This window comes from Epinephelus fuscoguttatus, linkage group LG21 (assembly GCF_011397635.1).
Source record: "Epinephelus fuscoguttatus linkage group LG21, E.fuscoguttatus.final_Chr_v1".
Lineage (NCBI taxonomy): Eukaryota > Metazoa > Chordata > Actinopteri > Perciformes > Serranidae > Epinephelus > Epinephelus fuscoguttatus.
Genome location: NC_064772.1, coordinates 9,557,319 through 9,582,776, shown reverse-complemented (window position 1 = coordinate 9,582,776; position 25,458 = coordinate 9,557,319). Strand labels below are relative to the sequence as shown.

The 25,458-nt window shown below is 41.8% G+C and overlaps 1 protein-coding gene across 1 annotated transcript in view; it reads right to left on the bottom strand.

Moving 5' to 3' along the window:
* drosha (drosha ribonuclease III) overlaps window positions 1–25,458 on the bottom strand; it is a 161,637-nt gene that overhangs the window by 50,276 nt on the left and 85,903 nt on the right. Inside the window, exons 23-24 of the mRNA XM_049564597.1 lie at window positions 14,792–14,862; window positions 1,940–1,984 (exon numbers count right to left, since the gene is read on the bottom strand). Coding sequence (XP_049420554.1) covers window positions 1,940–1,984; window positions 14,792–14,862 — 116 coding nt within the window. The remainder of the gene's footprint in view (window positions 1–1,939; window positions 1,985–14,791; window positions 14,863–25,458) is intronic.

Sequence of the window (25,458 nt, the reverse complement as noted above, 5' to 3'; positions counted from 1 at the left end):
GTTAATTAATGAAAGGCGTTTAAATGTCATGCATCACAACTAACGGCATCTGACGAGTTCAGCCCTCATAGGCGCGAGCTATCCTTCAGGGGGAATGGCCAGCAGCAAGGCTTCAAACGAAGTGAAGAGAGGAGAAAAAAAAAAAAATCAACAGCAGTTTTGAAAAAATAAAAAACACTTTTGAAATGGCTTCAAAGCATCACTTTCAGCTCAGTCCAGACAGAAAGCAGAATCAGAGCCGAGGTCTTTTAAGGCCCCCAAAAAGCTTAACACTCATGTATCTCCCCTATAAACCAAAGGAATAACGCTGAAAACCAGACTCAACGTAAATGACGTTGTGGTGAATTATTCTGGAGAGCCAGGGGTGATGATGCGCTGGTGCGAATCGAGCAAACTCCAAAGACATAAAGACGTGCCTGCCGACCACAAAGCATTCCACTGCGCTCTGTAGGGCACGGCGGCGGCAAGGCTAATGTATGCATGTATGCCAAAGACGGGCGTATGCTTAATTACCCACGCCATGGCGGGCTGCCATTGCCATCTACTCAAACCTCATTAAGACAGCTCCTCTTTCACCTCCGTTTTGTCTTCCTCATCTTAGCGAGCAGGAGAGAGGGGTGGCACCTTGTTAATTCTCAGCAACAATTTTGGGCATAATGTTCTCTCCCAACTCCTGCGGGCTTTCATCAATTATAGAATAAATAATGAAATAAATAAATAATGAAGGGAAAGATGTTTTTCCTTGTGTGAAACTGCTTAGATTATATCATCTTGAGCCAAAAGGTCAGGATGCTATCAAGCTACCAAGAGGTTGGCACAATTTAACAGGCGTTACCCCACTGGCAGGGGACCACCCTGAGGAAACCTCAGACACGCGCAGTGTGTGGTAATGAGGCCGCGGCTCAGAAGCGGCTAATGACTACTCATGCAGCACACTGTGGAGCTTCCCCTCGCACCACAGAGCGGTTGTAGGGCTGACCCTGGGGCTCCACCCTGACCGAGGTGCCCACCGCTGGGGCCTCCACTGTGCTACTCACCAGGAAAACAGACTGCTAGATACAGTGGTTTTATTCTGAGCACTGAGCTCAACAAAAACATCCATGCGCTCTGTGGCTGCTCAGCATTTGGGGATGAAACATGCAGGGGTGAGGAGGCAAAGATGTGGAAGAAAACCAAACACGTATATGCGGATGCATGCAAACAGAAACGTTATTTTGGGCCAAACATGGATATGCAAAAATGTACATTTGAGGACGCAGCGACACTCGTGCACACTCAGGGAGATGAAGAGAATAAACTGCTTAAAGACGAGTCTCGGCATCCACACAAAGAAACACTTTCTCCACACAAACACATCAGAGAGAAGGATGCCTGACGGTCCCTGGAGGCCCCATGTGATTCGGGACTGTAATCCTGTTATGGCATCTTTGATCTCTTCTTCCAAATCCTAATTTCAAACAAACACTGTTGACATGTTCAATGTTTCTGGGCAGATCATGCAAAGCAAAGAACGGCAGAGCAGAGAGAGACGGAAGAGAGACACAGGGAGTGAGTGTATTATGATGGAGAAGGGGAGAATGATGCTGCAGAGAAAGGAGCGATGGCGAGGAGGAAAAGAGGCTGGGTGAATGAAAAAGAGGATTAGGGTCTCGACCAAAACGGAGAACAGCGAGACACGGGTGCAGAACAATGAAGACTAGTGGAGGGCTACTGGGGGCCTTGTGACAGCTATAAAGAACCCAGTCAGCCTCAGGCAAAATAACTAACAGCTTGCCCACCTCTGTTAACAACACACACACACACACACACACACACACACACACACACACACACACACACACACAAACATACATTCTTTTGTGTTGGGGGTGAGTTGAGTTTTAATGAGAGGCACCACAGCCCAAAATAAACATCAATAATAAAACATCTCTCAACCAACCTGCAGGGGATGTGGTGGGTAGTTGAGCCAGACCTCCTGTAGGCCCTGCAAAGACAGGAAAGGAGGGAAAGAGAGATGAACAGTCAGAGGAAAGAAATTACAGTGTTTCCCCCCCCTTTGGTGTGAGGGTCATCTATGCGGAAAAAAAAAACAACAGCATTCTAACAATACATTTACAGTGCAAATAAACATAGTAAATTATACACTACAAAAAGTAAACACTGTATGATATTATAAGATGCAATTACAGCCTCAAGTACTTGTTTGCTCCACAAAAAATTAAGGACCCAGCTTCAAAACAAAAACCTTGTATGATAAGTTAGATTTCTAAACATTTCTTTTCTTGAATTTCATCAGCCTTGCACACTTTCTGTGATGTAATGGTAGTACTAAAATTTTACTGCCCTCTCTGATTGACAGGAAACCTTCACATTGACTCAAAGTTCTTTAACCCGCACATATAAGGAAAAAAAAACAACAACAACCTGAAAAGCTTAGTTGAGAGAGCCAGACCTCCCAAGCTCAATCGGCCGATGTAATGTAAGCTGCAGGTAACATTTCTGTCAAGTGTCTTGTTATCCTACACATCTATACAACAGATTTGTATGGACATGTATGGTAACAGGCTGGGCAATGTGTTGTCTATTAGAGAGAGCAACTGGAAATTGCTCAGGATAGAATACTGTCCAAAATGAGGAGTGCAGCAAATGAGAAGCATAGCTCTTCTGGCCCCTGTGAACTGCGCTCGCCCTGGTTAGCCATGTTTATTAAAGCTGCAATAATTGAGATTTTTGGCCACTTGGGGGGAGTGAGACAAGCTGTATAAGCAATCTTGACATATCATTACATTACAGTTAGAAATTTGTAAGGAAACGATCGCCTATTTATCTAATGATCCAGCAGATATTAAGCAGCATTAGCTTTTATTTGGAGTCAAGTTTCTTGACACATCCAGGAAAATATGTTCAATATTTGCTCTGTTTGGCTTTCCACTGACTCCTGGGGGATATTCTGGCTCTTTAGTAGGTAAATGCTCAGTCAGCTGGTTGCTTACTTGGTCTCTCTACCAATAGGTGCTGGGCATGGTTTGCTGCATGTGCGTTAATGATAGCAGTGAAAGTGGAGCAAAACAAAGTTGCCATTATAATACAAAATGAAACAATAGGCTGAAAGATACTTAAATACTTTGTAGAGCGGGGAGAACTGACATATCAGGTCATAATTCTTTGAACAACCCCTTTTACATTACACACAGTCATTCGTAGGCATGTCATGATACCAGAAATTTAGCTGTCGATACCAATACCAGTGAAATTTTATCATTCCCGATACCCAGTTGGAGAACACGGGAAAAAAAACAAAAAAAAACCAAAACAATAACTGCAGTAACTCCACTGAAACATTTAAATGTGATTTAATTTAGATATTATTATTAACCCCTGATGATCCGTCTAAAACGTAAAGTAGTGCTCTGTGTAGGTCCATGAGATATTGTGGGCAAGGAAACATCTATTAATATATAGCCTAAAGTTTATTAACACATTTCTCCTCCATCGTTTTCCTTTATGGTAGGCAGTTTGTCCCGTCCATTCTCCACTTTGATTGGATGTCTGTGTAAAAAGTGACAGTGACGAGCGTAATGTTTTACCCAAAGCAGAACATTTTTAAACTCTCCACAAAAAAGCATGCCACATCTGCAGCATTCAGCACAGAATAGATGCTCAGTGCGTAATTACACTGCTGCCAAATGTAGCATCATGTAAATACGTGGTGTTTCCATTGCAAAGAATTAACAAGGCATTCTTCTTCAAGCATTTAACAGTAGACTAGAACTCTTGTAGGCATACATGCTGCACTGTCAAGTCTGAAAGAACTGCATCCTTGGTACCTATGGTACTAAAGCAAAACAAGTGCCGTAACATTAACAGAATTTTTGCATCGAATTGGTACCTAAGTATCGGTTCTCATAGTATGCCTTGTCATTTGATCCATTGCAATGCAGAAATATTGATAACAGCAGATTTTAAAAATGCTGTCAAAAAGGACACGCAACTTTATTTACACTTTTCAGCCTTGACAACTAACTCTTCACCGATATAAGAGGTAGCAGTCCTGTTTCTCGACATTAAGAGTTAATTTAAAACTTAATGTCGGCATTTGTTTTTTAAAATTCTGTGGCAGAAAAAAAAAGGAGATTGTGATTCTATCACAGATGGTTCTACGTTGGGGACACTCTGCATTCCTTTGGTCCAAGTGCTTTTAGGTGCCATCAGCAGCCCCAGTGGGGGGGTGGTGAAATAACAGCAAATGAGTCAGAATCTCATTTTCAGACCAAGAGGTCTGTCTATCGACCACCCACTGGGGAGTGAGGTGGTGGGGGTGGGGATGTGGACTTGAGCGGAAGGCAAGGGGTGCTGCGGTTTGAGGGTTGGTGGGATTTTACTTTGAGAGGTGTGTTGTCTCTGGAGACACACACTGACAGTGCTGGACTCCTTTTGCCTCCCTCTGCATGTGGAGAGAAATATGTTCAAGATCAACATGTTTCATGGAACCCTGCTCTGAGGTAACCACACAAGTGGAATGGCAGAAAAGACTAAGTCTGAAAAATAGACAGCAGAGAGAGAGGGGGAGAGAGAGAGAGAGAGAGAGAGAGAGAGAGAGAGAGAGAGAGAGAGAGAGAGAGAGAGTATACGCTGTGGCTCTCAAGTTGTTGCCATGGACAACGCCAGTCAGAAGCAGTTTTGGGCCTGGGGTCTAATGTTGGGTGAGTCATAGTAGTGATAGAGATGTGGCGAGGGCCTCTAAAGTACAGTATCACTCAGGTGTTTAAAAGGTTCAAGGAGATAAACCTTTAAAATGCGGTGCAAGCCCGGGGGTGGGGGGGGGTGGGGGGGGGGGGGATGGTGGGTGGGGGGGGGGATGTGTGTGGTCAGCGGCATGGAATGGGCGCCTCATCTTCTCAACCCACCCAGCTGGCAACCCATCGCCTTGAGCAGCCAATGAAAAATTCATGAAGGTGGTCAATACATTTGAGCAAATGCTTCCTTTTGGTTGCTTGTCTCTAAGCCTGAGACTGGAGTTGAAAAGAAGTAAGTAAATGGCAGGTATCAAGTTAACGCGGAGCCTGCTCGTGAATACAACATAGGCTTTCGGTGTAGTGACTTTGCAGCTTCACAAATTGCCGTAAAATACACATGAAAGTGATTCAAGCCTAAGATATGCATGCACACTGGCAGAAAAAAAGGACACAGAACAAGAAAAAGCAAAAAAAATAACAAAGAGAGAGGAAGTGAAGTACACACAAGTTGCTTCGGGTTGTGATCGAGGCTTATGATTAAAATCCGTCCACAGGGCGCACGCGATCCGCCCACATGCTGTATATAGACCCGAACAGCTAATGTTTCAATTACAGCCATTCCAAAGACAAGGCAGACAATGATTAAGCCAGCATCGAGTGGGGATTTAAGAATAACAACAGGTTTTTTTCTCGGTACTCTCTCCCTCTCTCTCTCCCAGCACAAGGAAGGTATAATTACTGGGGGAACAAATCATCATGTGCAGCAGCTGAATCTCAGCCATTTGGAGGATGGACGCTACAAACACAAAAAAAAAGAAGAAAAAAACATATGCAAACATATTTATTTGAATGTCAACGGCCTTCCCATAATGAGAGTTGAAATTAAATGCAAAATGAGAGGCAACTTGGTAAAACCGCCTATGATCTCCGGTTAAAGATGGGCTTCAATCGGCGCTGCTACAACCCACGGGGGAATCAAGGTGCAGGCTCAGTCTTGCGCATACTCGGGGCTCACAAGCCATCCGTGAATAGTCAACACCACTTCACCCTCTGCCCACACTCTCTCTACTCCCACACACCCCTGGGATTGTTGGCCATCCATGATTGGGACATAATGGTGCTCTTCTCTGACAAGGTCCATTGCTCCCTGACAAATTGGTCTCCAGCTACAGGCTGCCAATCAATCCATCAAACGTAGTAGTGCAGCAGAGAAATCGATAAGAGATAGCATCCCTAATCAATACCAACATAAAAGAAGCCCTAAGTCCAAGACGGAGACTTCTGTCAATGAATGGTCAAGGTGATTTTCCAAATATTAGAAAAAGAATGTAGACTCTTTGGTGAGGTCATCACGTGATTTAGGGTTAAGGTTAGGAGCACAATTTTTACAGTTATCATTATTGTGGGCAGAAAACTGCGTGAACAGAAATTGTCTGGTAAATGTGCGTGTGCATTCATTCTCCAAGCTATTGCCAAACCAAGGACACAGTGGAGAAGGCACTCCCATTCAAACAGTGGACATACTGGCTGTAGTTGTCACATGATAAAGCATACAAACTGCACACATATCAACAGAGAACAGAACAGGGATGTTGGGGTGTTGAAGGGGTAAAGAGTAGCTGAGTGAAAAGAGACGTTTGTTGTTCATGTAACAGAAAACAGTTCTCACAAAGGCTCATGTCATGTGGATGTTCTTTTAAAAGGAACAGAAATGAATAATCTGTATTTATGCACAAAGAATGGGCTTGAATCCACCAAACAAAGACAGAGGTTGCTCTTGCTGTATGCCAGTGAGGTGACCTTAGTATGGAGGGAGCAGTCAGCCAGCCACTAACTTGTATGAGCATGCAAGCCTAGCACACTCTACTGGTGTACCAAGAGACCAAAATGATATTAGAGTAAGTCATGATTATGAAACACACTTAAAAGCCAATTTACTGGCAACTTTTGCAAAACCACTCCATTCAGAGTACACAGCAGCACTGCTAACAACATCAGGGGTTTCCAACACATTCATTTATTTGTGGCAGCCCACCTCGATTAAAACTTTTGCCACCATGTTTTGATTTTCTATTTTTGGAGCTGAACAGTTCATTGGGAGCGCTGTTGAAATATATGAACTGTTCAACTATTCATTGCGCCATACTCTCAAAGCAGTGCGCATACTCAGGGCACAGACTGAGCAGCAGAATGCTGGGCGTAACAAAAGTGAAACTTAACCGTTCATTGCGCTGGGTCTACAAGTTCCTCTGCAACAGCTGCTCCTATCAGCCATTGATCTGATCAGCTCTGATCAGATCGACTGATCAATTATCCACCTCCACATACCCGCAAAAACCTCCAAATTTAGAGAGGTGAAATGGAATGACATACGAGCCCTCCCCCCGGTATCAGCGACCACCACATATAGCAACACCGAACAAAAGAATGTGGAGAAAAGGTTGAAAGATTCACCATATCTCTCCTCAAGTCAGTTGAAAGCACTGCACCCAGAAGTGAGGGAGGTAGAAAGAGGGCTGCAATGACAAAGTACCAACAGCGACCATCGCAGTGCCATGGTGACCATCCCCGTTGTCACAGCAACCTTTGCTGCATTTGGTGTTTTGAGTGTGCATGCTTGTGTGTAGTGGTGTTAATAAAAGCCAACTGATTAGCCCACGGGTAACTCGTGAGATCATCATTATGATGATTGCTCCTCAAAAAAGACTCTTCCCTCAGGACAGCACAGTGTCATCGACATATTTTCCCGACAATATTGCACTGCTGTTGAGTCCAGGTTGGGAGCAATCGAGCAGCTCCCCCTAAAGAAGTTGCTTCCTGCCTCTGTGCTGAAGCTTTAATAACCTCCACAGTAACATCATTAGCAAATTAGCATCTATTGTTTCCTCTGGGCTTCTGTGTGCAATGAAGCTAGATTCTATCCTCGGCGAGAGCACTGTTCTTTGGGAAACGGTGCCAGCAAAGGTGATATGTTGAGAGAAAAACAAGGGGACGGAAATAACTGTTGCGCTCCAGCCATGAATGCCATACCAATTACTGAATAACAGAAAGAAAGGGGAAAGGGAGAAAAACTGGGGCCACTGTTCGCCTGGATAGGTCTTGAGGTGGAAATTACATGCATGCTTTGTCTTAGGTAGTCAATTCTGAATTCTACCTCCGGAGTTGTGGAGCTTTTGTGTTGACTTGTCATAAGAGGACTAGAGCAAAACATCTGTGGGGGTAATGACATCCTGGAGTGTTAGAGAGAGGAAAGAATGGAAAGGAGAGACAGAGGAAACAAGAGGGAGCAAAAGAGAGACACCAGCCAGCATCCTGTTGTTATGGAGAGAAAAGGAGCACATGGGATTGATCACCCATGTGTGAATGGAATACCATACCGACAAATAGGAGCGGCAAAACCTTGCGGGGCGTGATAAAGAAAAATGTAGAGTCCTTCAATTTTGCACTGCCTCTCATTAGTTTGGTAATGTACTGTGTGAAGACCCATTCTCACATATTAAGCTAGAAATACAAAAGGATTCAAGTGGTGCTGCAGACCACAGAAATTTATCACACCCTCTGTTCCGTCCATCTTTCTGGTCTGCCCCACAACTCCCCACCCCCATACCCACCATACCACCCGGCTAGTGTTTGGCTTTCTGGTCTGTGTCCATCTGTCTTCTCTCAGCTTTGTATGACAGAGCAGCCATCAGGAGGATTCAGCAGGGGGGTGACAAGCCATACTATTTCAATCCTCAGTCAGCATGTCTAAAAACCTTCAAGCCACAGTTGAAAATCACTCAACTTTGGTCTGCGCAACTTCTCTTAGGAATCTCAGCCACATGCAACCTGACCAATATGCTCCCTCAGCATCTTAAGTTGTACTGCATTAAGTGTGTGATCTCAGCTGTGGTTTTACTTTACAGTAGAGCTGAGCATATTGACTGCACTTAATGGCTGTGATTTTATCAGTGATTGCTATGCACTGTAAAGGTTTTATGTAGTGAAACTTGAACTGTACAGAGCCTCTTCACAGTTGCACAACTGACATGATTGGCTGTCAGGTTGGCAGGGGCTGGTTGTATGTTGGCAGCACAGACCTTTTTTATGAAGTCCCCTTGATGAATGTGACCGGGAACCTGTGTTGGACGGGCCCAGACACACCAAACTGACTTTAAGGAACTATCAGCGATGAAAGCCTCCTGCCTCCTGTAAATTCTGTACCTATGTGAGGGGAAATAGCTCTCCACACCAGCAGACAGTGGTAGTCTGCATTTGTCATTCAAATAGGAAAACGGAGACCATCTTGACGCTAGTAAGCCAGAAGACACAGTAGCAACACAATCCAATTTTGAAAGATCAAAATCACATTTACCATGCGCCAATGAATGATAACACAAACCATCACAAAAGGTTTATGTATATATGGAGGTATGTATGTATTACATTTACATTTACATACATTTATATACATTTATGTATATATAAAGGTATATGGAAATATTCCTATTACTTTGATTGCGTTGGGACGAAAGATGACAGAACAGTGTTATTCCAGAAAGTGATTCTAAGACTCTTTCCACTTTGAAAAACACGACCTCATCCACCTGAAACACCTAACTATGACAACAGCACATCAACGTGAACCTCATGGAAATACAGCCCACCAAAGCTGAGCTACCCGTGGACCTGGAGGATGGCTCTAGCTCAACAATGACTAAAAACAAATGATGGACAGCTACAGGCTACAAGCAACAAAGAACAAATGAAGCTTGTGGCTTTACATGTGGTGGATGAAATGTTGCTGATCTCCATGTTTGACTTTCAGACAGGTCCTTGGGAAAATACTGGTCATAGGCAACAAAAGACACCCAGGTGATTTTTTTTTTCTTTATAAACCCAACCACCACCACCCCTAGTGGGAACCTTTCTTTTTTCCCTTCTTCTTTCCTTATCTTTTTTTTGTCATTTTTAATGGTAATTATTCATAATTTTCTGGTAATTTCTTGTCACCTCTGGCATTTAGAAAAAGGAATTCAGTGTAAGCAGGTGGTGATTACATACAACACAACCAATACACAAACAAACAGCATCACTCCATTATAACATAAATAGAAACAAACTAACTGACAAAGAAAAAACAGAAGACAAAAGCTAAACAATGTACCTCACACGACACATGGACAAATGGTCGTACAGTAACAATTTCATATTGGCATAACAATATTCCAAAACTAGCTCGACTGCAACAAATACAAATTGACAAAAAAGGCATTCTTCAAGAGATAAGAGTAGAGACCATACACAGTTTTAAGTTTCACCACATATCTTTTGTCACTACCCCTCAGCTTCAATTAACTTTTCCTACCTATCTAAGTAGCTGAAGAAAGGAGGACGCACAACTCCCATATTTTTAAAAACAATGTGGGCAAGTGCCCACAAGTTTTGTTTTTTTTTACCTATCTAAGTAACCTTGGTTATAATATCCTTCCTATTTCTAGTTGCTAGAAAATTATAAATTATTCTTAATTGAAAATATCTTGTAAATGAGTCAACAGTTGTTTTATATATCAAACCAAAAACCAGTTTTCATGGTATATTGCAGTCTAAAGTATCTTCCCATTTTTGATAAGTACTGTAAGGAATACTTCCTAAGGACTGGTACATTAGAGTAAATGTTTTGATTTGATTTGATTTTGATTTTATTCCTGTTTTGCAGCCATTTGAGATTTTTTATAGCTGGCTGACAAACTGACAGTTTATAATTTCCATCCATTTTTTTTTCTTTTCAAGTGCATTCTAAGAGCAGAAACCAGTTGATTAAAGGATTGGAGGGAACAAATACTGCCATACATAACAGGGAACTGGTTGTTACTCATAAGCTTTCCTTCTTCACTAACAAGATCATTTATACCACCCAGGTGAAAAATAATTTTCAAGTAGTTTAGCCTTAGTTGCACTTACTGGAAATTAACCTGATATTCAATCAGTGGTGCATGTGCATAGGCATAAGTAATATAATGAGCAGTGTAACAAAAACACTGTTGGCAAAGAGTAATAAGAGAAGCCATATTACTTTCGAAAAGAGTAATGAGTTATAATTACATTTTTTGAGTAATGAGCCCAACACTGCCAGGCATCTGGTATCTTTTACTTGCTGGATTAGTGTTTGTTTCTGACCCTCCAATCCTTGGAAAGTCTTTTTAGCCTTGTTTCTACTAAGCAGCCAGGTTCAATTAAATTTTGTTTAGTTCAGTTCAGAACACATTATAATGGTTATTTTTTCATTTCCATTGTGAAATGTTGTGAATGGTACCAACAGAACTGTCCCCGTTTTTCGTCACCCCTCTGTTGGGGTACCTGGCACACTGATGTCTAACTTAAGTCCGTTGATTGGTCAATCGAGAACTATCAGGGCTGAGTTGTGGCTGGTTTTAAATGTTATGTAATCACTGTTCATAACATGACAAGTTTTTTATACACTAGTAAACTCTGACTATAAAATAAGATGTCTGCTACCTCTAGCAACCGCTATAGACTGAGAAAAAATAATTTATTTCTTTGGGCCAAGTGCCGGTAGCTACCGGCAACTTTGAATGTGGATCGTACATTTAATGTTACTCAGTGCATGAGTTGACTACATCAACACACCTTAAATGTCAACATGACAACTATGACCATTCTATTTGTTTTTATTGTCTCTCTTAAATGACATACGCTTTAGTAAACAGTCCAAACTGTACTTTTGTATTTAAATTTACATTTACAGTCAGTGTGATAACAAACTTCAGGAAGGACCTTGAATGAGGAGAAACACTGCAAGGATGGAAGCTGGTTTTGGCCACCTGTACAACAAGCAGCCAGTCCAATCCCAGCCAGTTCATTCAAATATCAGTGTAAAGCATGGCATCTTGAGGTTTATTGATTAATTTGCTTATGCGGCAACCCCGCTTTGTGTTAAAGGCCATTCAAAAACTAATGTACCACAGGTGTGAACCATGCTGATCATAACATTTTACTTAAGATCTTCCTTGTTGGAATCACAGAGACTACTTTACTTTCTATATGAAGTGGTTTCTATTGTGGCATTTTCGCTTCTTCCTGTCATACGTGGCATTCCTCAAGGTTCTATTTTTAGTCCCTATCAGTTTTCTATTTACGTGCTCGCCATTGGCAACATCACTAAGAGACATGGTGTCTCTTTTTATTGTCATTCAGGTGATAACAAAATCTACAATTTAACCCAGAGTGAATCACATAATTTTGCATTTTGTGCAGAGTTGCCTGGTTTACATAATGAAAGGATTATTGATAAACTTTATCTACAATAGGACAGATGCTTTTATTCTCACTTTCAAGGCCATGTACAAAGGGTTGTTAAATCATGTTTTTTATCCTTTTCAGATTTGGAGAAAGTCATTCATGCTTTCATTACTCTTGTATTGACCACTTTAATTCCTAGTTTCTTGTGTAAGCTGCAGAGCTCACACTCATCTCCAGCAGTTCAAAATGCTGAAGAGACACTTTAAAGCAGAACAAAGAATACAGATCACATATCCCACGTTTGGCCATCCTTTGACCAGCTCCCATTAGATTTTAGAATTGATTTTAAGATCTTGCTTTTCACTTGTCCTTCATGACCATTAATCTAAGATCCTGTGGTGCAGTTGTATTGTTATTATTCTTATACAAAATACAGACTTCAACTCAGATTGACCACAATATAAAGAATTGTGAATCTGATATTATACTCCTTGTCTACTTGGGTTCCTGTTTTTTCCTTCAATCATGCTACTAATACACCCTGTCTTAATCTTTTCTTTCTTCACTGTACACGGATGCTCCATCTGGAAATTTTACCACAAACACACCCAGTGTTTCTCTGTTGTCTCCCTGAATGATGAAACAAACAGTATAACAGCAGGTATCTTTTGTAGCCATGGGATATCGATGTGCTTAATGCCTTCTTTTTTTTTTTGCCTTTAGAAGACATGTTTGTGAGTACATGTGTGTCTTTGTCTGTATGCTGACTACTGTTTTTAACAGTCTTGATAACGGTGTATCCATCCTCTTCCCGTTCCAATAGATGCTGCACTGCTCTTCGTAATAAAGTTATTAGAATACTTGACATTTTGTGGGTTTTAAATCCACATCTGTTCAGCGGCTTCACAGAATCAGTCTTTACAAGGGAATCTCTCATACAAATAAAGACCTCCAATTCATGTCAGCTCAATAATGTGATAACTGCTGTCTACGTTCATGGCCAGAGGATGACAGTAAAACAGAACCAAGGATGTTTCAGCTCTCCACATGGAAACAAATACTGTACAGTCTGCACTCAAACACAATGGCTGGGCACGCAGCAGAAAAGACTTACAGTAAATTTGACCAAGTAAATGGAGACAAATCAAGGCTAACTGTTTTGTCAAAAACGAAAAAAAAAAAGTAAATAAAAAGCTAAAATTTGAAAAGACTTTTTTGGTTGAATTACTGGTCTTGAACCCTGAAAAAAACATGTCACAATAAAAGTTAGTGCTAGAATTACTGCCTTATATGCACGTCTGTGAAAACACAGGTGCTTCACACACATCTTCCTCTGTGCCGAATTTCAAGAAGTCCCCTCAAGTTCTTAAGATTTTGCGTTCACAAAAATAAGATGCATGCAAGGTCACAGTGACCTTGACCTTTGACCACCAAAATTAAATCAGTTCATTGAAGAGTCCAAGTGAACATTTGTGCCAAATTTGAAGGGATATTTGAGATATCCCGTTCAGGATTTGAGACCTAAGCAAGGTCAAAGTGACCTTGCCCAAATATGAAGATATTCCCTGAAGCTGTTCTTGAGATATTACGTTCACAAAAATTAGAAATGCAAGGTCACAGTGACCTTAACCTTTAACCAACAAATTCTAATCAGTTCATGCTTGGGACCAAGTGAACATTTGTGCCAAATTTGGAAAGAAAATCCCTCAAGGCTTGCATTCACAAGAATGAGACAAGGTCACAGTGACCTTGACCTTTGACCTATTACCACAAAATCAAATCAGTTCATCGTTGGGTCGAGTGGACATTAGTGCTGAATTTTAGGCTTTTTTTTTTTAAGGCATTCTTGAGATATCCCATTCATGAGAATGGGATGGATGGACAGACAGACAATCTGAAAACATAATGCCTCCTGCCCAAACTACTGCCAGCTCAGAGGTATAAAAATACTTTTTAGTCAAGTTAAATAGATTTAAAAGTTCTAGCAAATTTGTCACTGGAGGGATGATCCCCAATTAGACAACCTTCCCCAGTTGTTCCTCCATGTGAGGTTTTCAAACATTTTGTCCTGAAGTCTCTGAGCTAGTCTCTTGAAAACTACCCATGTTGATCAAACATGTCTGATAGATCGTTGTGTGTCCCGCAGTGTGGGAGTCACCAATTGAATCTCAGACAAACACCTTCAATAGCCAATTAGACCAAAGCCTGCTGCTACATACTAGATGTGCTGCAAGTTATTTAATTGACTCATAACATTTGTTGCCAAGATAAATGCAAATACTGATCCATTCATCAATTATTCATGCCTGCTGATCACACATGCACACACTCAAACAATAGCAGGTGTCCTGCTCAAAACTGGCAAACCTCAATGTTCCACACCTCCAGTTCGAAAAATATACCAGCCATGCTACGGCTTCATCCAGATTTTCTTTCTTCTTGTATTGTTTTATCTTTGTGCATATCAGTGTACACACAATAAGCAGCTAGTCCAAAGTGTTGCAGGGGTAAAGCAAGATTATGTGAGATCTCAGGTTCTGAGGCTGGCAAGGCCACAATATCGTGCAATACGTGGTACTTGCCAAAACACGCAGTGTGTGGGTTTAAACAAATAAAAGAGGCCGGTCTGGTGAAAACATTACACACAAATCGAAATAGGAAAATCATGTCAAGCGTGTCCGCTGCTCATCTCTGTGACTGATGTGTACACACATATGAGTGTCCACAAAAGACAGAGACATGCAAATACACAAGCTGGACATAAAACTACTGAGAAACCAAATTAAAGCAGAGTAAAACATTTTGTCAGTTACCCCTGTGTTGAAAAGCAGTCTACCAAAGAGCTGCCGGGCCTCCTCCAAGCCTCCTTCCAAATACACAGCACCTAAAAAAAACCAAAACAAAAAAAACATGAATGACAACAAATTCAATACCTTTAATCAATCGAGTGTGTGCAAACTGTGTGAAGTATTTGCTGGAAATTCTGCAGGAGACTTTCTATAATATGCGAAAACCCACACAGATTTCAAGTAACTGTGAAAAGCATTACATTTCAGCAGTGCATTGCTGGTGTGAAAAAATTCTAGCAATTCTGAGGCAATTTCAGACTTCTCTCCTAATGGAAAACTTAAAATTAATTGAACTCGGCAATGAGTTATAATTGCTTTATTAAAAGTAGGAGTGCATTTTTATTGCTTTTTGGCGGTGAAAATGACCTCAGGGTTCCCGTGCAGATCCACCTCCCCCTTGTCAGAGCGCAAGAGGAGGAGGAGGAGGAGGAGGATGAGGAGGAGGGGGGGGGGGAGGAATGGATGGTTGCATCATCACAGTGAGATGGAACTGGCCAAGGTCACATAAACATCAAACTTGAGGCAGGCAGAGCCTTTGTCACATGTTTAGGTATGAATAGGGCTCTCAAACACATACGAGCCCACATACAGACTTTATGCTCAAACCCATTCATGGACAGTGTGGACAAAAGTATAACACCCTCTTTGTCGCACACCTACACACTCAGGCATGACTTATCTGTGCAGATGTCCACACAACAAACAGAATGTGGTGAATCCAACTTGAATTGTGAGGGGAAAAAAAACACATTTCATACAGCATGTGCATACACCAACACACAAACACACACAAAAGACAAGGGACAAAGAAAGAAATTCGATAGAGGATTGGTCCCAAATTGCAGAGAGCTGCTGTCACAGCGAGCAAAGAACAAGACAAGTATCCCAAATTTTTCCCTCTGTGGGAAAGATATGCAGTGTCTCCAGCTCATTCAGTTGCAATAGTCAGCCCCTTTTGCACAAGTCGACTCTCCTTTGTGTGTTTTGTTGTTTTGCTCTTCTACTGTTTCTACTAAAATCAGTGACACTATCATGGTGCCTTTAAGCTGCGTACAACTTCGAACCATCACACTTAGGGTGGCTCATTCAATTTAGAAAGCAATAACCACCTGGCAAATTGGGTATACAATCGTGCAGCGGTTTTTATTATGTGCATAAATGAGCCAGTGGAAATGGGGCGCGGTGCGGTTGCAAGTCTAAATGCTCAAACTGCTTTCATGGACGACATCAAAAACATATGAGGGATTCATCATCTGGGGAGGGAAACTGCTTTCAGATGGCTAACAGGCCATTTACACACACACACGCACACACACACACAAACAGTGAAGATGCAGCCTACATAACCGAAACCATAAAGAAATACAAACAAACCACCTAGCACAAAGACAAACACAAATGCACACCCACTCTATCTGCCTTGCATGCCCTTTACTTCTAAACAGAGTGGGAAATTACTACCAGCCATTTCCCAAATGTTCCTAAAATTTGATTAAGCCCGACAACTTTGTCTCACCCTAGCAGCTACTTTGGCTAGTAACAAGCTCTCATTCATTTGGAGGCCCTTTACTAATATAAAAATCTAGTTGAGTGGCAAAATAATGAAAGTAGCTTGTGAATTTGGAAGGCACCTGTTAATGTGGTTTTTGGACAGAGAGGTCCTGCAATGCTCAAGATCAGGCCTGGATTTTAGTAAAATTAGGGGCAAGGCCACCTGGCCTGCAGCGAGGCACAAAGGCCACATGCCAGGGCAGCAAGGCCTCATGATTTGATTTCACTTGAATCAATGAATCCATTTTGGAAAACATTAATGCCTTTTTAATACAGAGTGTAACACTTCTCGAGTATAAAATCATAATTTTTATGAAAAGAATATTTTATTTCTGAATGTTATTGATGATTCTACGTTTTCTGGATGCAGTCAGATGAGGTGTATGAGGCTAGTATATGATAATTTCTAGTTACATCACATCTATTCATGCATACGTGTGTGAGAAACATACTCATTGCATGTAGTTTACATATTGTGTCAAATATCAGATTTATGTATTGGATGGTTCTCTATGGAGAAATAGTCAATGACATTAATAAACAACATAAATGACACTTAATCAAAACCATTCTGAATTCAATGTATTGTTTTTTCCAGAGCTGATGGAAGTAGCAGGGGAGTGAGCCATCTTTTTTCCTTTCTATCTCTGTTGAGAGCTGCACATGCGCTGTGCTGATCAGTTCGTCAGAAACTTCAAAACCAGAGCTCGTTCATGGTTGTGTTTTCATTGGTCATACCACTCGTGTTGACTGAAATCCAATCTGATGCTCTTCGCTATACTGAGAGCGCTGCTGTTTGAGGACATGAGCGATCTATGTCTATATAAATTAATGAACAATTAAGTTTGACTTTCACTGTGCTTGGCACACTGGTGCTAAGTGCCCAACATACACTCAGCCACACTAAGAGCATGGTGCTCTGAATCATCAATCATAACATTTTACCAGTGCTTTCATTTAACAAATGTTCCAGATGGTGCCAAAGAGCGCACTAGTGCTTAGGAACTAGTGCTTATCAATAAGTCATGTTTTCATTGTCACCGCAAAGCGAACATGCACAATCAATACATCCCAAATGACTTTCAGAAACGTGATGAAATTTTCGGTTTAGCGAGTAAATCTCTGAAGGCAATTTGCCACACTGTAGCAGGTAAATGTTTACACCAAAATAGTCATGTATTAAAAAACTATGTTGAGAGTCTCATGTTTGTCTGGGTCAGAGTGCAGCAGAGTGCAGTATTGGAGGTGGAACCCGGTTCATTTCTTCAAAAGTTACTCAGTGATGCAGGAAGCCAAAGAAGTTCAATTTCTTGGGTTTGAAATTACCCAAATCGTTGGGCCATAAAGGAAGTGCAATAAAGACTTCACCAGCTAGGCAAGTAACTGCCTGTTTAGCACTCTGCTAATTCTACGATTATTTCATTGTGCAGCTCTTCTAGGTTTTCAAAATGTTACTGGACTGACAGGACCAAATCCCGACAATGAAACAAGTCCTTTCTTGGGGGTTGTGATGCTAAAAAAAAAAAAAAAAAGTAACCACTCATTTACAGATATCTCTTTCCCAATGTTACTCCAGTGGGAAAAAAGTATTTTTGGGTCCCATGGCATCACGTGACAAACCCAGAAGTTGTAGTGACATGGTTTGGCCACTACGTAAAACTGGCTACAAAGTCCGGAGCACTTCCTTTGTCAGAGTTTGATCTCAGTTTGACACTAACACAGGAACAGGGACTTCATAGTGCGCTCTGATACAGCTAGTAAACTCTTAAATCTACGTTGCTTTGTACAGGAGGCAAGTTTTGTTTTAGCTGGTGGGGACTTTATGGTGCATTCAAGTGCAACTTGTAAACTCAGCAATCAATACTCAAAAGGTCACACAGGCTCTTTAAAACTGAAAAGTTTCTATTTTTTCTTATTTTCCTTTGTTGACATACATAGGTCTATATCTTCAATCACATTCTTGTTCTTTCACTGCAGCAATTTTAATAATTAGATGTTAAAATCATTACAATATTCCATTAATTTGTACACAGGCGTATTTTTAAAAAAACAATTCAAGCTGTATTACTGCACCATTTTTCAATAATTAAATACTACCATAGTCATACCCAATATGCTTACAATTTGGCCAGTAAGATATGCATGTTCAAAACAATTAATTTCATTTATTTAATCGGAGGAAAGGCTATAAAAAGTTGGGGTCTATCACAGATTACCTACTAAAGCAGAAAGACAAAGGAACTGTATCATAAATATGCCCAATTGAATATGTGTTTCTTTATCGCAAGTCATATCGTCAGCGCAATATTGAACAATTTTGTCGCACATATCATCACAGATTTTCCACATATTGTGCAGGCCTATCAAGAACACGCCCGACTGTTGACCAATCAAGTCCGTGTACGAATATTGCCAGGGCAGACTTGACAGGAGAGGGTAGAGAGGCAAGAAAAGAAAAAAATACACTGACAGGCAGAAAGCAGGGCACCAAGGCCACAGCGGCCAATGGGCATATGATTTTCAGAGGAGCATCAAGGCCAGACAGGGTGAAATTCCTGCCCTGACTAACCATTCAAAATCATAACACAATAGGTCCATAAATCAACATCTATAAATCTAAACTCCTCCTGAAGTCCACACACACACAGCAGGCTGCTACACCCCTTGCAGATGTGTATCAGTAAGCAGGCCTCTGTAATCTTGGCATGTTGGGGTGAGCGTCTCACTGAGGCTGACCGCAGCGGGCTCTAGAGAGGGGAGCGGTTCTTCGCAGGATGTTTTCCACTAAGCATCAGCACTGAGATTTGTGGTTTTACCATAATGTGGACCTCACTTCTAGACGCTGCTTCATAGCAGATGTTTCCTCTGGAGACCAGCTGTGGGAGGATATGAACTCCCTCCCAGGACCAAGTTTTGAACGTCTTTCAACTATCACTCATAATGCATTCATGTGTGTGAAAACTGTAGCTGGGGGTGTGTGGGTGGAGCTGGGAGGCAGTTTTCTTCATGTTTTGATGACCCAGCAGATTTGGAGAGTACACCAAATGAAGGCCTCAAAGTCGGTGAAACTCAAAGTTTTTCCTTCTTATTAGATTTTTAAAACTTCTTCCAAGAGGAAGGAGAAGGTGGAGGGTAAGCAGGGAGGAAGGGAGAAACCAGGGGAGCCTCAAGGGATTTAAAAGGTATTAAAAATCTCAAAGCAACACCTTTGGTGTCAATCAAAGGGCCTGTGGATGAAGAAACCAAGATATGCAGTTAATTCTAGCGAGAACACTCTTGACAAGGCGGCTGTCCGTGCAAAAAGTGTGCCCCAAAGCGATCCAATCAATCGCACAACTTGCCGCAATCATAAAACGGAGATCTGTGCTTCGGAGTCCACCCCGTCAGCCTGCAAACTTGCAGCTGACGCTCTGAATACACACAGCTCACAAAGACACCCAGCCAACTCCACTGGCAATTATATGCTAGCATCTCTCTGCAGCTCATCTCGCAGTAACATCATGCCTGGGCCAAATCACTCTGCAGTCTCAGAGCTCTGGCGCATTCAACCCACTGAGTTGTTGACTGCCAGGGAAGCCAGTGCACAATAAAAGAGGCTACAAGTGAGGTGAACCTGCCCAGAATATGCACAAGAAGAATCACTGACAGTGTAGTGGGGACAGTGAATCTGAGTGTGCACTGGAGCCCTTTTGAAACTTCCAGGAAAATGTGATTGAAATCAAAAACAATATTTCTTCTTTTACCGGTAGTGCTATTTATCAGTCTAGATTGTTTTGGTGTGAGTTGCCGATTGTAGATATACCTGTCTTCTCTTCAGTATAATAGAACGAGATGGCACTCGGCTTGTGGTGCTCAAAGCACCAAAAAAATACATTTGAAAAACTCCACAGCAATGTCTTTTTAAGATAATCCACAGACCTTGTTGTGTGCAGTTTTATGGATGAAACTATTTTCTTTCTACCAAACCACACCTATTAACCATACCATTGCGCAGGAGGGTTACATCTACTCATGGATGAGAGACTCGTACTCGTATCAGAGTGAGATGTAAACACTGATGGCATCCTCCTCAACTACTTCAGCTGTGCTAGGTGAGCTAGCTGAGGATGTATGCTTCCCTCTGTGCAGTAATATGGCTGGTAGACAGAAATTACTTCCTGTAATAAACTGCTCACAGCAAAGTCTGTGGATTATCTTGAGTAACCGCGTCATGATTTCTGGAAAGAGACATTGCTGTTGAGTTTTTCAAAAAACAATTTGGCATTTTGAGCACAACAAGCTGAGTGCCATCTAGTTCCATTATATTGGAGAGAAGGCAGACCTCTCTACAGCTGGTATCTTTAACACTCTGCAACTCACACCAAAACAATCAATAACACCGATAAATAACATCTACAGGAGAGAGGAAAAACATGTATTTTGATGGAAGTGAAAATGTGTAATACACTGGAAATATTTTTCAGATTATCTAAAAAATAAAACAGCTTTCAACTTTAATGTGTATATACGATTTTGTTTTGTTTGGGACTTTTAGATATATGCTCTCTATATTTACTTTGTTTTGCTTGTTTCTTTCATTTTTATTGATAAAAATGATGCACACACATCTTCTGTTTACACAGAATTTTCATCTACTGTAAACTTGTTTTGCTGAATATTTATTTGTTATATTGTTTTTATTATTTTATTATATAATTTTTATGTTACCTCATTTTATGTTATCTCATTGATATTTTTAATCTGCTGTTATTTTCTCTGTCTTTGCCTGTACGGTGACCTTGAGTGTCTTGAAAAGGCGCCTATAAATAGAAAAATATTATTATTATTATTATTATTATTATTATTATTATTATTATTATCCTTATTATAAATCTAAATTTCAGTTGCATAAGTTGGGAAATCACCCCAAAAAATAAAAAATAAAAAATAAAAGATGAAGAAGAAAACTGGGGGGGTTGGCGCTTTGAGCACCACAAGCCGAATACCATCTAGTTCGATTATACTGAAGAGAAGGCAGATATCTCTACTGCCAAGATCGACACTCGACAACTCACACCAAAACAATCTAGTCTGAAAAAGAGCTCTACAGGTAAGAGGAAAAATATGTTTTTTGATTTTGGGGTGATGTGTCCCTTTCAGAACTCAAAGTTCAGTGCACTTATATTCCAGCTCTTTCAACATGCATTACCTTTTTGTAATGCTACACTATGCAATGCTGTTTCAATGAATGGTCACTTTCATGCTGCTCTTTGCAGCCTTCACCTTGGAGATTTGTTACACACTGAGGTTTATGAATCTGGGTATTTTCCTAACTTTAAACTGGACCAAACCATAGAACCAGAACCTCACGGAGCCCAACCCTATACTGCAAATGTAATACAGGTCAGAGAGAACACAGTTTACAAACTTTAACCAAGTTTTCAGCCACTGCTTTGTAGAGGATATCAGTCATGGCCAGAGAAGGCCAGCCACTAATGAATCTCCACATCTGTCATGAGTCTAATGCAGACAGCCGTGCCGACTGTACAGTGTTATGTTTAGGAATGGAATTCCAATGTCTGTGGGCTTTCAGTGACCAATAAAAACCCAGAGTCAGGGGCATATGAAACACCAGCGGCTGACAGTCACATTAATAACCTAGAATGAATTATTCAAAAACGCTCAGGCTCTAATCCATCAAATAATATATTAAGCCGCTCCCTCTCGGCTCAATGGGGGCTGAAGCAGCAGACGGACACAGAAAGCAACACATTAAAGGCTAAAAAAAATAAAATAAAATAAACGAAACGAAAACATGAAAATAGAAATTTCACCACAGCGGCAACAAAGGCAGGCTGAGTGCATTGTAACATCAAACATCTTACTTTTCAAAAAATGAGGTTCGGAGCGGGAGGGGTTAGACGGAGAAACAAAAAAAAAAAAAGAGGGCATGCGAGAAACCAACTCCACCACTGCTACCATTGCGGCAATTAACAAAGGGAGCAGCACTCGCTCAATGAACACACCGGCTGCATTGTGTATGAATCTGATATTCAGCAAGTGAGAGATAATCCTTTCTCTCCGTTCTTTTAATAGGAAGAGCTTAGAGAGGGGCCCTCACAAAGGTTCACCATCTGTATCCCCCATGGCTGCTGGCAGCGTATAATCCACAGATCAACTATACAAGGAAATTAGGGCCATAAAAACAGAGTGGGGCCTCTTTTCTTCTTCTCTCAATTCTTTTCAAACAGTTTGGTAGGAAGGAAGCGACGTGGCTTATCAGTGAAGAGGACCTGAGAGGGAAACGGGAGGGCAACAGGCGTGCAGAGTTTCTATGAATAAGCGGAGGGAGAAAGTGGTTCCTAAAGACGAAGAGGTAAAGTGGGCAAGAGCAAAAGTACAGAGGGAGAGGGTGAGAGAGAGAAGGGGGGAGGGGGCGCTACAGAATGGGAGGTGCGCAGGCCAAAAGAGCCCAAATGAGAATGGCCCACTCCGGCAGAAGTTAATGACAGGGGATCAGAAAAGCAAGATTTCCATTCAACACTTTGAATTATTCAGGGTTGCAGGGCACCCATTTGCATTGCAGATGCCTTTGCTTTCCATTCCTCTACCGCTCTCCCTCCATTCTTCCTCTCTCTACCAGCTCTCTCCCTTTCTTTCTCTCTCTGTCTCGAGCAAGAGAATGGCCCTGCCTCAGGGTTAGGAGATAGACACATTCTCGGCTCCATGGAGGGAAAAGCTTTGCCCATGCAAAGCAGGAGATTATCTGCCATTTCCAACAAAGCCCAGGTTCAATGGTCACTGTGGCAAAGAAACAAATAAAACAAAGGTCAGAAAACATGCATAGTAAGCCGTTAAAGCTATCTGCCAGGGCCTTGGAAATATTATGAGCATGTCATATTCCATCACAGCAATCGGTGTATAGAAAGAAGCTCATTTGAATTCGACACAGGTGCATGCTGGAAGGGAAAAAAGGTGTGTTAAAATAGAAAAAAAAAAATATCCAAAAATGATGGTACCTTCAGACAACAAGGCAGCGACATGTCTGTTGATGTGGTGCCTGCTGCTTTTGGGAAAGTGGTGGTTTGACGTCTCTGTCAGATGGAAAGAGCGTGCACGAGGATGAAATGACAGCGTTTGTGAGCCCCTCGTATCCTACGGCACGTGCGAGCGATCCGAGTTCTTCTTGCGAGGAGAAAATGCTCTACTCGGTGAGCAAGTTGGAGGGTGAGGAGGGGGAGGGAGGAGATGACAGAGTGACATGATGACTCATCATCTGCGTGGCACATCTTTCACCTAATAACACCCAAACTCTAGATCACAGGGGGGGAACAGAGAGAGACGGAGGAACGCAAAGGGACATAAAGAGTAAGTCAGAGACAGGGGGAGGGTAGAGACAGATAGACTGCTCAACGACGAGGTCTTAAAGGAGGCGTTTGAGCTAAAAAAAAAACTGGAATGAAGATGACAAAAGTCTCTGTGAAAGAAAAGAGGCAACATCAGACGGCATTCTCAATGCAAGTGACTTTGTACGTCTTGAATCGGTGTGTATGTGTGCATGTTTTGCCCCTCAGCATGTGTGTCTGTGGTGTGATGGGGGGGGGTGATATTTTTGAGTCAGTACCCATCACCACAGGGTGCACTCTGACAGCGGTTTTCTCACAGGTTCCTTTATAACAGCAGCCCTGTTTATTCATCACTTTTATTAAGTTGAAATTTGAAATAGAAGACGAGAGAGGAAGGGGAGGGAAGAAAAGAGAGGCACCCGGTGTCATGGCCCTGCTGCCTTGCTCGGATGTGTGCAGCAATGAGGCGGCGACAGCCACGGGACAGAATAGATTATGACTTTGTCTCTGCCGATAATGAACCCGTAACAAGTACGGGGCCCCGGGGCCGACAGGGGGCCGTGGTGCCAGTCAGCACTTTCCCCGCCACTCTTTGCGCACTGCTGTTTTGGTGCAGGGGGGTGGGGGGCGCGAAGAAGATCTCTTTAAAGCCACCCACTTTCTGTATCTATCATCAGGGGAGCGCAGAGATGGCTGAACTGGTTCAATCAAGATGGTGATAAGATGAGGAAAGCTGCCGACTCTGCAGCTCTCCAGGAGCGAGGCTTAGCATTGCGCTGCCCATGGGGTTGGATGGAGAAAACGAGACAGTCCCCACCATGATTTCTGTGTGAGGGTTTTCGTGTGGGAGGATTTGAGAACAAGGTCCTAATCACTGCACAAACTCTATCACTGAACTGCTAGCGAAGATGAATAGCAAGCTTGTGTATGTGTTTGGTGCGGGTAAAGGAGAGGGTTGCTCCGGGGATTGCCTGTCCAGCCAGAGGTCAAACCACATCTCCTGAGATCAATAAAGCTGTGTATTGTTTCCACGGCCTAATGGGAGATCCACTGCAGCTATTTACACAGCTTAACACACACATATCCCGAATTAAAGGTCCAATATTACGCTCATTTTCAGGTTCATACTTGTGTTTGGGGTTTCTACTACAACATGTTTACATGTTTTATTGTACAAAAAACACATTATTTTTCTCACGCTCTCTGCCTGAATTTACCTGTAGTCGTCTTCTGTCTGAAACGCTCTGTTTCAATACCTGTCTTTTTAACCCTACTCCCAAAAAAGCCCAATCTGCTCTGATTGGTCAGCATTTCCTGGTCTTCCACATCTACCCTCTCAGTGTTTATGCACTGTCACTGCAGCCATGGAATGACCCTAACAGCAATGTAACGCCAGTTCCTGTCTTTATATGGTTATTATAAGTGTCTGACAAGCTTATGGAGAGAATTCCTACAGAGATGAGCATTTTGTCAAAGAGCAAGACCCTTTTTGTTTCATACTGAACAGGCCTGAAACTGCTATCTTCAAACCCATCAGACTCCATTGAAACAAACAGTAATTTTATCATCATAAACACACTTCATTCAAAGTCAAGAGAAAAAAAAAATCAAACTCACAGAAACCATCTTGGTTTCTTGTTTCACTGTTCCAACAATCACCAACTCTGGTTTGGTTGAAATAAGCCTTCAATTCACCCAGCCAGATGTGAAAATACACTAGTTCTACACATGCTAAAATTACTGTTTATTTATATT